Genomic DNA, 13,741 nt, shown 5'->3' on the forward strand with positions numbered 1-13,741 from the left:
CATACAGGACTTTGGTTCTGCATGAAGCGCTCATTTCAGGCTCATAATTTTATGAGGGAAAAAAAATGCATAAACCAAAAAGGGACGCAAGTGAACCGAATCAAACATGAAAAAGTGAAATGGTGCAATACAGTTTCATAAACTGTTACATCTCAAGGAGTGTACACTAGGAGTGGGAACCTCTTAGTACTTCACGATACGATACGATTTGCAATACAAAGCTCACGATAACGATGATCTAACGATATGGCGATAAAACGATTATCGATACATTGGTCAGGAAATCATTCTAGGATATTCTACAAACAACTAATAAACAGAAAAAACAAGGTTTTGCTGTAAATTGGAATGAGTTATCACTAGTAGACGTCCAATCCATTTGAACTGGGAGGTTGGCCCGCCCACTTCAAACGGATTGAACGTCTATGGCCGGTAGTGACAGCCAATGCCAGGCAATGAGGTAATTTTGGGCCATTTAAGGTCATTTACCTGTTGATTTTCAGTTACTTCCTGTTGATTTTGGGGTATTTTATGGGTCTCTTCCTGTTTATTTTGAGTTACAGAACAAGAAGTGACCTGGGAATAAGCCAAATGAACAGGCAGTGACTCAAACTCAACAGAAAATCACCTGTAAGTGCTCTAAAATGAACAGCAAGTGGCCTGTAAATGCCCTGAAAATCTGACCGAATGACAGTGAATGCTCTAGTTTCGAATGAACGAACGTTCCCAGTCTAAATGGATTGGGCGTCGAGCACCGTCAATGCAGCCTTCGAGTTAACTGAGACATTATAATGGTGGAAGATTTTGGTAGCAACTTGTTGGTTCATTTTTATTTTTTTTTTTTTTAGACATCGACACCTTTTTAAAACGATATCTCGATTCTTGGCAGGGGCATATCGACAATCACGGAAGTATCACGGTACATCACCATTTCGATATGTTGTCACACCCCTAGAGTACACAATGAATAAGTTGCCAGCCAATCGCAGGGCACATTGAGAAACAACCATTTACGCACATACCCATACCCTACGGACCATTTGGAAGGTACAATAAGCCCACAATGGATGTTCTTGAGATGAGGGAGGAAAACAGTATCCAGAGAAACCCCATAGGCACGGGGACAGTATGCTAACTCTACACTGTAAAACTGGGATTGAATCCTTGTTCTCAAAACTGTGAAGCGAACATGCTAACCCCTCAGTCATCGTGCTGCAACTATTCTTAAAAAAATCTTCTTTCCTCAAAAAAAAAAAAAAAAAAAAAAATCTACGAGAATAACAACCCGAACTAGCAACTACAATTATTTAATGTCCTTAAAATTCCTTCATCCCTCATTTGGTTATTGGATGTTTGTCTGTTAATTAGTATAGTGCAAGAGTTGAAGATTAAATTACAAACAGAACATTCATGATATTTTACCTTCTTAATAAGGTGCTCCTCTATATTATTTTCCTTATACGACTGGAAGAGTGCAAATAGGACCTGCTTCTCACAGACTGGACTGCAACACAGGATAACTGACAAACTCTTGAGTAAGGTGGCCTTCCGGTTGAACATCTCATCCTGCTCGTGATCAGTTGATTTGCTTTTCTGTAGTTGATGTCACCACAACGTTATAAAACAAACATAAAAAACAAAGGGCTGATCGGAACAATCAAGTATCATACCACATGTCTCATGCCCTCCTGAGCTTTTAAGTAAATGTTTTCAAACGCTGCTTGTTGGTGCAACAACATCTTTCTTCCGTTTCGATGTTCTGGTGTCAAGTCCAGAAACAATCTGGAAAATAACACAACACAAATAAAGAAGAATCCATATCTCGATTGCAATATAATTATACTTTACAATTTATTGAGGACAGTGAAAAGCTCTGGCATACCTTTCCAGTGACATGGCCACATGCATGCGGACCTGGTGATGGGAATCTGCAAGAAGAGATGGAAGAACGATGGACACTGGACGGTCTTCCTCTTTTTCAGGCGCCCTGATACTCAAGATGGCCCATTTGCAACATGGGTCAGCCTTACATGGAGCACAAGTGATAATTTGAATCTTAAAACATTAAAGAATATTAGTGGTTGAAATATTTTCTATTAAACAGACAGAATGCATGAATTTTCTTTCATCAACTAAAGGCTTACTTCTAGTAATGCAACAAGACATTGCACCAAAGCATCTCGGACAGCAGCTGTGCATTTCCCTGTTTGGCTCAGGTAACTAAAACAGAATACTAGTATAAACCTTTTCTATTTCAAACATGACACATGAGATATCAATCAAATTCACAGTGCTACAGACCAGAACCCTGATACAACTTTTAGCAGGGAGCCCTGCACATGTTTCATCTCCAGTTGCATGTAATCAGTTCTTCCCAAGCTCCTGATGGAGGGCAATAAAGTCATAAGAAGTTCAACACAGACCTCCTGATCCTGACGGTACAGAGAACAAAGGTCCCTGTAAAGAAAGCAAAGTGCATTAAGTAAACTCCATGATGAACGGTGGTATTCCTTCAGTCCCATTCATGTCTTCTAACCACCAGAAGGTGGTGCTGAAAGAACTGTAATTTCAACTGTGACTCTAGTTTTACAAAAATGAGGAAAACAACACCAAGAGTAAAGGCAAAAATATTTCCCTACGCCAGAGGACGAAGCAGAGAATCAAACTCCTCTGGAGTCAGGGAGTCCTCCTCTGGCAGCTTCTTCAACAGGACAAGATACTACAAGGAGAATGGAAACCTTTTTACTCCCAATTGCTTGAGCTCACAAATAGTCAGGGTAGAATGCCCACAGCCTCATGATACCAACCATGTTGACATGCAGAGCTTTGCTCGGGTCAATCTGCTCAACCAACAACAAGAGTCTGCGTCTTACATCGTAGGGTTTAAAAAGGTGGCCGTGGACCGGCTGGACTGAGCCACACTCACACAAGAACTCCAAGATTGCAAGGAGAGCAAGGTCCTGGCTAACCAAATTCTCATCATTTATAAGGCTTTTTGCACCTACAGAAAAGACACAATTAAATATTGTTTGACTGTTTTAAACCCATTTATTATTAGTGTATTTATAGTATTGATATAAAATAGGGATATCATAATAGTGTATTAATTTGTTGACTGCTTAGTTTATTATTTTAAAAAAAAAACACACACACACACAAGGCTGAGGACTGAGTGCGCATGCCCTCTACTGGGTAATTTGTAACATACAGGCAACACAGGCACCAATAAGTCTGCAATTAATTAATAGGCCCTATTACAAAAAAATAATAAATTGGGCCCGAGGATCGATAGACACTGGCAGATGCTATAGCTACCACGTTTAAAGATGTTCAGTTCATCATCAGTTCATGACTGACGGAGATGTTGGAATTCAAAGTTAAATTCCTAAAGATTAACAACAACAACAAATACAACTACTGTGCTTGAGTGGCGCCACGACAGGCATTTAGCCTGTAAAAAAATATATATATATATATATATATTTTAAATCAGTTAATTTACCTAAATGTGGAATTGAAAAATTCCCTCTTACCTGGTACACTTGACACTTCGCTGCTGTCTCCTCCCCTGGGTCTCTGCGTCCCACTGTGGGACTCCTCATCAAACAAAGCATCCTCATCCCCATGCTGAGTTCTGCTCATTTCGCAGTCATTATCCATAGGTTCATCTTCCTCCACAACTATAGCTCTTGGTGAAGCACTGCTTAGCTGGAGATATGAGGATCTTTATTTAAATGAACGTCTTACACCAAGAACCCTTAGCCTTAATAACTTTAAATTAAAAAGGAGGCTGTCTTTTACCATAATTTTGTAAATTTCTGCCAGCTCATTGATAAGACTGGCTGGGAGAGTCATCATGAACAGACGAGAGGAAAATGTGCAAAGATTTTCCTATTAAAATTCCAAAAAACAAATCATTTTAATTATGATTAATGAGATACGTTCATAAACAGTCAACTTTTTTTATATACCTTTTTTGTTGTGGCAGAAAGTGTGCATAACTTCATAACAGACCTCACTGTGGTCATTGTTAATTCATCACTCATCTTCACTTTGACACTAGAAACAAATCCGCGTAATTCCTGGGCCAGGGTCTTCAAACGAGATACAGTACGTACATTGATTAAGACACCAAACGAGAGGAATATGCAATCACTTAATGGTGAAAAACTTTGAATGTTCACCTTAGTTTTAGTGAAGAGCTGCGACCGTACTGCCTCATCTTCTGTCAGACAGCCTGTGGATACGTAACCTGCTAGAACACCTGTCAATAAACTGGAACAGCGCAAGAGACACTCTGGCGGAGTGGACTGACTCTGTGGACAGGTCAGTCAGTTTAAGTCTTACCGTTATGACTGCACTAAAAACCATAAGGACAGATTCAAAACTCACATCAAGAACGTAGCAGTTGAGGAGATTGTCTGTGACACAAAGAAGAGACTGCTCCAACTTCTCTCTGAGACTGGCTATGACTGTGAAGTGCCTGCCTGCTGATGCCTCCTTAAAACCCTTGTTAGATATTCTGCTTTGTTCTAACTGCATGTTAAAGGTGAATTGCAAGTACAATCTCTCAATCTCCTTCAAGTCGGCATTAGCATTGAGTGATGTCGACTCTTGAAAAAAGGATCTTAAAAATACAAAGAGGAATACATCAATCAAACACACAATGTTCTGTCATGTTGTTTTCTGCTGAGAGGATATTTCTTCTCACCTCTCTAGTTCCTCAGAACCTACAAGGAAATTAATTCCAGCCCGGGTGTCTTTCAAAGTTAAAGAGACTAAGATGTTTGCAATTAGATTTTGAGGGAAATCACTGTGGAAGACCAAAATATAATAACAATTTAAGGATTAAACCATAAAAACAAGAAAGGGAACACTGAGAAAAAAAGAAAATAGCAACCTGCAAATAATGGGGTGAGGTCTTGACCTATCCTCCATCTCGTCGTGCTGATCTGTCATCAACAACCAGTCTACGAGGGTTTCCTTCAGGTTAGATGACCCTGATCCATCTAGGACCCCATGATCATCTTTGGGGACTGGATACATTAGAAGGGCCTGAGCCAGGCAAATTACAGAGCTCCTAATCAGAAACAACATGGGGTGCAACACATTGTATGAGTGATTGTCATAATGTAACGATATCATGTTGTGATATGTCCTAACTCTCTGACATCAGGTGAAGTCAATGTGGGATAGACATTCTTCCCAGCTTTTTTTCACAGACCAAAAGCATTATACCATATTTACTCACTTAGTCATATTTAGTGGTAGTCAATTTGAGGGAATAGGTTTAAGGTGTTTCTTAGGTGCAAGGTCTTTATTTTTGATACACGTCAGCTCTATGATTGACTGGTGATTTGCTCAGAGTGAACAAAGAAAGAGGACTCAATGGGACAGTATGGGACTTACTATGAAAAATGGACAGATGAATAATGTTTCAGGATGATAAATAGGAGTGACTCACAGGGATGGTTTACATCCTGATCCTGAGAATAGCTTCCACAACTCTCTATTCATTTTGACCAGTCCGTTGTGGACAATGGCGACCAGCAGGTCAAGGCTGAGAGCTTCTAACAGAGGAGAGCCCACACCCCTGAGTACCAGAGGCCAAAACCGACTCCATAGCCTGTCCAAATCTGGCTTATAAACTCTGATCCTTTCTGGCAAAAGGGGTTGACAATGAGCTACCGCTCGTAAACAGCGCAAAGCGTATCTTCCCCTTTCACCTCGCCGGTGCTCAACTAAAAACTGGTGCAAAACTGACAGCAGTGGGACAACCACTTTGGTGGGCACCATGGACGGGTACTTCGATATAAGTTCTTCGGTGACCTGCAGCCTGAGAGTAAAAAAAAAAAAAAAAAGTTTTCCTCCAAAATTCTACACAGTAAAATGTGTTGTAATTGTATACCATGGGATGAGATCAAAATCACTGCATTGGGGCTGTAGACGGTCCATAAGAACCTCCCAACTAAGATCAATTCGTCGCCTCTTAGTTGGTGTTGCACACAGAGGATTATCCATCAGGGAGGATCTGATAGAGGTTTGCGTTACTTCTGAGATCGGTGAGTTATTGTCAGCACTGAAAAGCTACAAAATGAAGCAAACACACAAAGACAACTTCGTAAATACCGGTACAAACCCTGGCATAAATTATGGAATTGCTAGTTTCACTTGTTTAATTGTATAAAAACAAATATAAGGAAAAGCTGATCATTGAGATTACTCCAAAAGAAAATGATTTCAAATGGCAATTTTCTGGGTTTAGAAAATACTAAACTAACTCTACAAAATAATGGTTTGGTACCATTCCAATGTACATTACAAAGACATCGGCCTAAAGAAGACATGCATATGTACACTACACAGTCATTAATGATATGCATGCATCTCCAGGAAAAGGAGATGGCTGTTGTTACATCGTCAACAAATGCACAGGTTTATGTTAGTTAGGTTTATTTTGTCCACTTTTCTTATCCCATCAGCTGAAAAGATGTTAATGGATGAAGAATTTATTCAAGATGAAGATGTACCTTTCTATTAATAAAAAACTGAAAACACACATGTGAGGTCAATGTCATGGTCCTAAAATAACCAGGCCCTAAGGGAAAAGTTATGGTGGAATTTAAAGAAAATGGTCCATGACGAGGCTCCTTGCAACATGCAAATACGATCTGGCAACAGCAATCAGAGAAAGTTTGAGCCGGACTGATGAAGGGCACTCATTAAAGTTCAAGCCTCAGAATATGCAAGATGTTAATAAAAGCCAGAGGTGGTGCAACAACAAAGTATTAGTTGTGTTTGCTTGATCATTCCATATTTTTGTCCCCAGAATTGAGTGATTCCAAAATTTTCCCCAGAATTGAATGATTAATTTTTTACCTCTGCTTGTTCTGTAACAGCAAACATTACACTTACTTCTTTTAATGTATCTTAAAGCCAGAACATGCCAATTGAAATCATTTAGTTTTGTGTGAGTGCCAATGTATTTTTTCACACAATAAAACAACTGAGTGAACAACTGCTAGGCTGTAATTAAATAAATTTTGCCAGGGGTTGTACATACTTTGTCCAGATGTAAAGCTCTATTTAATTTATTCCATGGCTGACGTCATTGTTATTACCTGGTGACAGATTTCAGCTGTGAGCTTAATGATGTTATCTTTGACAGCAATTGGTCTCGTTCCGGTGACGTACTTCCCTCTGCTACCAATATGGCTGATTTCTTTCACCATTGCTTCATAGAGGCTGTATAGCAAAGCCCGCCACCTAGCCCAGTCCTCAGCATGAGCACCTAAAAGTTAAATAATTAACAAATACAAGCATGATCTACTGCACACAGTTGTAGTCAAACATTTACATACACTTATAAAGAACATGATGTTATGTACCGTATTGGCCCGAACATAAGACAGTGTTTTTTGCATTGAAATAAGACTGAAAAAGTGGGAGTCGTCTTATATTCGGGGTCTAGACATTATACCCATTCACGACGCTAGATGGCGCCAGATATCATTGAAGCGAATGCTGAACTTGAGTAATGTTCTGTCATGACAGAGCTTAGCTACTCTCAAGTTTAACCAGTTTGCATTACTTTATTGCAATGTTTTTCCTTATTCAGATTTGTTTCAAGACTACAGTTACAGTTAGACCTCACTTTGATGGTTAATGCAGTTATTGCAATTTTACTTTTTTATCACAATAGATTGGTTTATTTACATTTCAAAAACCAGAAGCTATTCATTTACGAATGTGATTGCACTTTAGTTTACATATTTAAATGTTAAGATATTAAGATTTGAATGAGGCAAAATAACATCTTAGAATTGGTGCAGTTAAGTTTAATTTCCTTTTGCCATTTAGTTTGTTGGCCTTTTAATATGGATGTATTTCTTCAGCATTGGCTACATGTTGTCAATTGGGTTTAAGACAGGACTTTAGAGTAACGCTATTCTAAAACCTTAATCCTAACCTGATTTAGTCATTCCATTACCACTTTTGATGTGCGTTTTGGGTCACTGTCCTGTTGAAACACCCAATCGCCCTTAAGAGCCTACCTTCAGACATAATTTTAGGTTATCTTGAAATTTTCGGTTAGCTTGAAACATTCTAAGGTAACATCACCTGGTGTTGAGAGAAAATTGGTCAGGAGGGTAATGAATCAACCATGAACCATAAATAACATCTGCCACTGAGTGGTATTTCCATCCAACGCTGCCTGCGTTGAAGTCAGGCGCATGTACCACTATACTATCAGCGACTATCGAACCAATTAAAAAAAAAAAAAAAACACTGACTATTATCACGCGCGGATAATGGTTAGACAGTTCCCTGGTGGATAAAATGTTCATGTGACACTAAAAATCTTCTTAAAGAAGAAAATTTAATGACCTGTGTCCTGGGTTTTCGCTCCTTCAGGATGGTGGATGCAGATCTGTAATTGGAAAAACTCAAGTATCTCCTCTTTGAGAGCAGCACTGGGCCTCATGTCAGTCCAAACATACAGGATTGATGGTAATAGTTTCTCCCCCAGCCCACACACCCTCATCCGACAGTTCATTGCCACGGCTTTCAAGAAGGTGTTCAGTGCCAAGATGACATGCTCCACAACAGCCAAACATTTTTCATGCCTGTTGATAACAGCAGATGGGTTATATAGAACAGTATAGTATAGTATAGTGTATCTTTATGTTCTCATAATTTTCTGAAGGTCACTTGCTCATGCCATTTTCCACAAACCGAGGTAGTGTGAGCTACTATTGTTAATTATCTCAACCTTATGTCTGTTACCATTTTAAATGGCAAAAAGTAGGTGTGTGTGAAAGTGGATGTGCAGAATATATTTAAAGCATAAGACAAGACCTTGATCAAGGGTATTTAAGCAGGAAGAATCTTGTTTATTAAAGAGAAAATACAATTTTATTTTTTCGATGTGTAATGACTGGGGAAAAACCGTAAATAAAAGCTAATATTTCCCGTAAGTAGGCAAAATAGCCATTGTCAGACATTTTTAAAAGTCGCTGTGTCCCTCTGACTCGTTACCCATTGGCTACTCACTGTGCTAAGTAAGCCGTCCCGTCAATGGCCTATACACGCTTTAATGGATTGAGGAAGTCAATCAGGCTTCGTGTGAGTCAGAGACATATTTCACGTATCAGTGTATCAGTGTTTATATGCTGTACGCATGTAGCGTTTGTCACACAATGGATTTCCTCGCAAGCAATGTCATTTCCTGTGTTTAATATTATTTTACATTCTGTCATAGTTCTAAAAAAATTGTGATTTGCGCATTTATATGCTTTGAGCAAGCATGTTTCCATTGAAGGTTATTTATAGTAGGTCTCGTTTTTTTCCTTTAAGTGGACTATATCGAAGGTAATAATGTAAACACATTACTAAAAAAAGGCAACACATATATATCACAGTAGTTTCAGAGAATTTTGACGTTCACCTTGCATTGAGGAATGCTTTGGAGAAGAAGCTAAACATTGTTTTGTTGAATCCATCAGTCTGGACGCAGCAGCCCTGCACCACCGTGTTAATGACCCGACTTACAAGAGCATCGTTAATGGATGTGGACGATTTGAACAAGCTACAGTACAATTCCAAAAGACCTGCAGCGAACATCAAGCAAATTTTGTTGACAAATTTCAAAACAGTTAATAAAATGTTTAACATCCACTAATTTTTCTACGAACTGTGCCATTGTTGTGGAGTAATGTCACACCAGTACTTGCGAACAGACAGTATTTCCTTTAGGAGCAGGCTGCTGTAGTCTTTGCCGTAAGCTGAACAGCTGTACGGATTCTGAAGTACCTCAATCACATGCTTTAGTAACTCACTGCACTTTAGACGAGGTCCACCTGAAAAGCAAAAGAAATTACATCACAATTCCTGCTACACATGGAACCAACATGTAATATGTCGTACGTATACTAAGCACCATGCAAAATAACAAAAAAACAATGAAAGTCATCTTCCTTTTTAAACACCTTACGTTTGTTTGCGTGGCATACAAAAAATCTGATCAAGCTGCCCATTTCAGCCATCTTCTTCTGGCGGATGGCCAGCATTGTGGCTGTGACATTGGATTTACTGGATTTCATGGTCTCAGTCTCCCTTTGGAGGTAACGCTGTAGAAAACTTGGGAGAAATTACAGAACATGTGCTGTCAAATTCTGGCAGATAACATACAGTACTGTATAACTACTAGTCTTGGCAAATTCAGTAAAAAATAGTATACGTCATAAACAACAATTAAACAATGTACAGTTATTTCCTAAAATCTCACCAATTTCTTTGAACATTTTTTTCCCAGATCGTAACAATCATTGTTTTGGTGCCAAAAACTATTCTTGTGTTGAGGAGCGTCTATTAGACAAAAGTTGTACCTTCCAATTACTTTGTGGAACTTTGATTTCAACAAACTATGCTAGCAAAGTTTTCATCACTTTGTGGCATTGAAAGGAAATCATACATTTATGGAGAGTGGCGTCACGACACTCATTAATGTCTGCTAATTTGCCATCCTCCGCAAATATCAGGGGAAATATTGCATTACTTCAAGAATAATCACTGCAATGCTCAAGCACAAAGAACAAATCAATCAGAGTACCTGAAAACGGCATCCCATGTGAGTTGCTTGGAACCTTTGGTTTTAGGACCAGAGTTACGATCAAGTTCTTGCACAATTTCTGGGGAGCTAATAAGCTTTCTGAAGCGTTCAGCTTCTTTCTAAAAGGATAAAGCATGAACACAAACAATGGCTGTCAGGTGGGCTAGCAACACCAGTGCAGCTGTGGGGAAAGGATTGTGTAGGCATGGTAATATTGATTAAAGTACCTTCCTCTCTGTAACCTTGTCATTCGCTAGTCCTCTGCAGCACACCAAGAGATCAGAAAGAGCCAAACTCATTTTCACTTGTTGAAGATGATGCCACTAGCAGATAAATCACCCTATAAGGATAGGATGTTTAGCGTTATGAAATTCCACATTATTTCTGTTTTCAAGGAATAATGTGAACTCTTATAGAGGCAACAAATCAAATCTACGCTGGAAAAAATTTACACCACCAATTAAAATGTCCCCAAAAGCATGAAACACTGAAAGATTATGATATTGTCATGATCGGTTTTTAAAATAACTTCCCGGTACTCAGTTAAAAATCTGGGACTTGAAAATTAATTTCAATGGGGAATCTTCAATTTCAGAAAACACATAATCACAAAGCTAAACAAAAAAAAACACCCATCTACTGAGAAAACATGGTCAGTTAAAAAGCACTAATGTAACCATAAAATATACATTAACTGCTATATAAGCGTACAAAGTACATAGTAAGTACCCAACATAATGCAAGTTTGAACATATTGTTGATATATTCACAGTAAATCATGGCTTATCTTGTTGAATGTATCTAGGGCTGCAGCTATCGATTATTTTAATAGTCGTTTAATCGATGAACTAGTTAGTTCAAATAATCGAGTAATCGGATAAGGAACATAAAAAAATACCTGAGCTGAGCCTCAAACAGTATAGAAATAAATAAATGAGGATCTAAGTACAACAAAAGAACAATTAGCAAACTTACATGGTAAAGACCACTAGTTTAAATGCTATAAAATGCTAACTTTTTTTTTTTTTTTTTTTTTTTTAACAATGCTCTTCACAAATGGTTTAAGTTTCAGTTTATTCACACATCGTATCACATGATACACACAAGAACATGGTCATATATACAAGCAGTTCATCTGACAAGATGCAAGACAGGGACACTCCGAATAAGCTATTTAAAGCTTTTAGTAGGGGCCCAGTCAAACAGCACACACATACACACATCCATACAATTAGCTATGAAAAATGTAAACATTCTCATTACATCGGATTTGACATGTGATACCTTAGTAATGTTATTTCCAAGACAGCGTATTATGCATACATTGCAAGGAGGTAAGTTTTCAGTTTTTTCTTAAAAATGGGGATGGAGTGTGACATTTTAATTGTTTCATCCAGTTCATTCCAGATCTGTGGTCCTCTGCACACAATGCCAAAGCTTGTAGACTTTAGCCTTTTATTTTTCCCTGTAATGTGATTTTTTTTTTGTTCTGGTATTATATGTGTGCTGAGGAGTATAGATTGGGATGAGATCACTTAATTTATAGTTTAGTTTATCGATGACCTGATACATTATGCAGCATTTTGAAAGTAGCTGTGTTCTTTTAGCCTCAGAAGGTGATGGTGAAATATTTAGTTCAAACACATATTCCCCCCAAAAAACAGCTAAATAAACCTATACCGTAAACTAAATTACGAATGCATTAAAAAAACATTTGCTCAAACAAAAACTTATTTTGGTCTTTACAGGGAGCAGCTGGATTCAGACATGTGAAATGAGCTATGTCATACTCACTGTGGCCACTCGAGGGCAGTGTATTCACCCAAAATCAATAAAACTCAATGCAAACACTTTCAAAACAAACCACTACAACGCCACTTGAATTAAACGAATACTCGAAGCAGCAAAATATAATTCAAATCTTTTTTCTCATTGAATTACTCGAGTTAATCGATTAATCGTTGCAGCACTAAATGCATCTATGACAAAGGTCATCTGATGGCAAAGAATTGCTCAGTTTGTCACAATATGTCACTAGCACAGATGATCATGAAGTGTACATACAGTGCGAATTACTGCACACATCGGAGATCTGGGGACGCACATATGCAACACATCTATGCCCACTCTTTATCCTTCAAAAAAAGCCATTAGAATTATTCATGGAGCACCGTTCAGAGCACATACCAATGAACTTTTCATCAAGTCCAAGCTATTAAAATTTCACGACCTGGTTAATTACAAAATAGCTCAAATGATGTATAAGGCCAACACAAACAGTCTCCCGACTAACCTGCAAGCATTGTTCCAACTAAGAGGATCCTCCTACGATCTGAGAGGAAACAGAATGTTTTCCTATCAGACCATTAGGACTACGATGAAATCGTTCTCGATTGTAAACACTGGGGCTTGCCTATCGAATACATGTGATGCAGCGCTAACGAATATAAATTCATTAAGTTACTTCAAAAAAATGTATAAACAAAATATAATAAAACAGTACATTGACCAAAATCCATCGTAACTGTAGAACGCACACACATCACAGATAAGATGTTCTCACAGCAAAGGATGATTAAATGTCAGGGTCAGGGAATAAGACATAACACTTGCACTTCTTCCCTCCCTTCACCTACTTGGACATCAACTGATACAATGAACTCACTCAAATTGACAATATGTGAAAATCCATGGCAATCAATAACTTTTGAACGAAATGTGTAAGATTATGACTGAACTGATACACAATATGCTGTTTGTGCGTCCAGGTGTTGTGCCGAAAAATAGCCGACCCGCGTGAAGTGTCCCCCCTGACGGGAATGCTTATTTATAATGCTTTATTGAGGTGAAAACATCAAATGTTTTCATGGACGCTTTACAGTAATGGATTTAGGACTGTAAAATCAGTTTTAAATAAATAAATTACACAAAATGCTAGTACTGTATTTTAGTAAAAAAAAATAGTGGACTGGGCCACATAACCATCTTTGAACAGAAATGTATTAGTCTACAAGTTTTCACGACCATATCCCAATGAGAATCACACAGGTATGACATTTATTAATTCAAGCAGAGTAAAATAAGACATATTCACGGTACAAGAAAATCGTTTCCATGTCCAAAAAGATG

General features: G+C 38.2%; 1 protein-coding gene across 5 annotated transcripts in view; it reads right to left on the reverse strand.

Annotated features, from left to right (window-relative positions):
• Positions 1-13,741, reverse strand: part of atm (ATM serine/threonine kinase) — a 41,960-nt gene that overhangs the window by 27,854 nt on the left and 365 nt on the right. For all 5 annotated transcript variants that reach the window (XM_057838592.1, XM_057838591.1, XM_057838590.1 and 2 more), the window contains exons 2-24: positions 10,840-10,952; positions 10,613-10,731; positions 9,995-10,140; positions 9,696-9,860; positions 9,449-9,611; positions 8,389-8,627; positions 7,122-7,291; positions 5,909-6,087; positions 5,465-5,836; positions 4,901-5,080; positions 4,712-4,813; positions 4,393-4,627; positions 4,185-4,316; positions 3,972-4,094; positions 3,802-3,891; positions 3,534-3,708; positions 2,808-3,001; positions 2,640-2,719; positions 2,302-2,457; positions 2,145-2,220; positions 1,883-2,025; positions 1,671-1,782; positions 1,423-1,593 (exon numbers count right to left, since the gene is read on the reverse strand). In XM_057838592.1, coding sequence (XP_057694575.1) covers positions 1,423-1,593; positions 1,671-1,782; positions 1,883-2,025; positions 2,145-2,220; positions 2,302-2,457; positions 2,640-2,719; positions 2,808-3,001; positions 3,534-3,708; positions 3,802-3,891; positions 3,972-4,094; positions 4,185-4,316; positions 4,393-4,627; positions 4,712-4,813; positions 4,901-5,080; positions 5,465-5,836; positions 5,909-6,087; positions 7,122-7,291; positions 8,389-8,627; positions 9,449-9,611; positions 9,696-9,860; positions 9,995-10,140; positions 10,613-10,731; positions 10,840-10,911 — 3,594 coding nt within the window. In that variant the 5' untranslated portion in view covers positions 10,912-10,952. The remainder of the gene's footprint in view (positions 1-1,422; positions 1,594-1,670; positions 1,783-1,882; positions 2,026-2,144; positions 2,221-2,301; positions 2,458-2,639; positions 2,720-2,807; positions 3,002-3,533; positions 3,709-3,801; positions 3,892-3,971; positions 4,095-4,184; positions 4,317-4,392; positions 4,628-4,711; positions 4,814-4,900; positions 5,081-5,464; positions 5,837-5,908; positions 6,088-7,121; positions 7,292-8,388; positions 8,628-9,448; positions 9,612-9,695; positions 9,861-9,994; positions 10,141-10,612; positions 10,732-10,839; positions 10,953-13,741) is intronic.

Source organism: Corythoichthys intestinalis, chromosome 6 (genome assembly GCF_030265065.1).
Source record: "Corythoichthys intestinalis isolate RoL2023-P3 chromosome 6, ASM3026506v1, whole genome shotgun sequence".
Taxonomy (NCBI): domain Eukaryota; kingdom Metazoa; phylum Chordata; class Actinopteri; order Syngnathiformes; family Syngnathidae; genus Corythoichthys; species Corythoichthys intestinalis.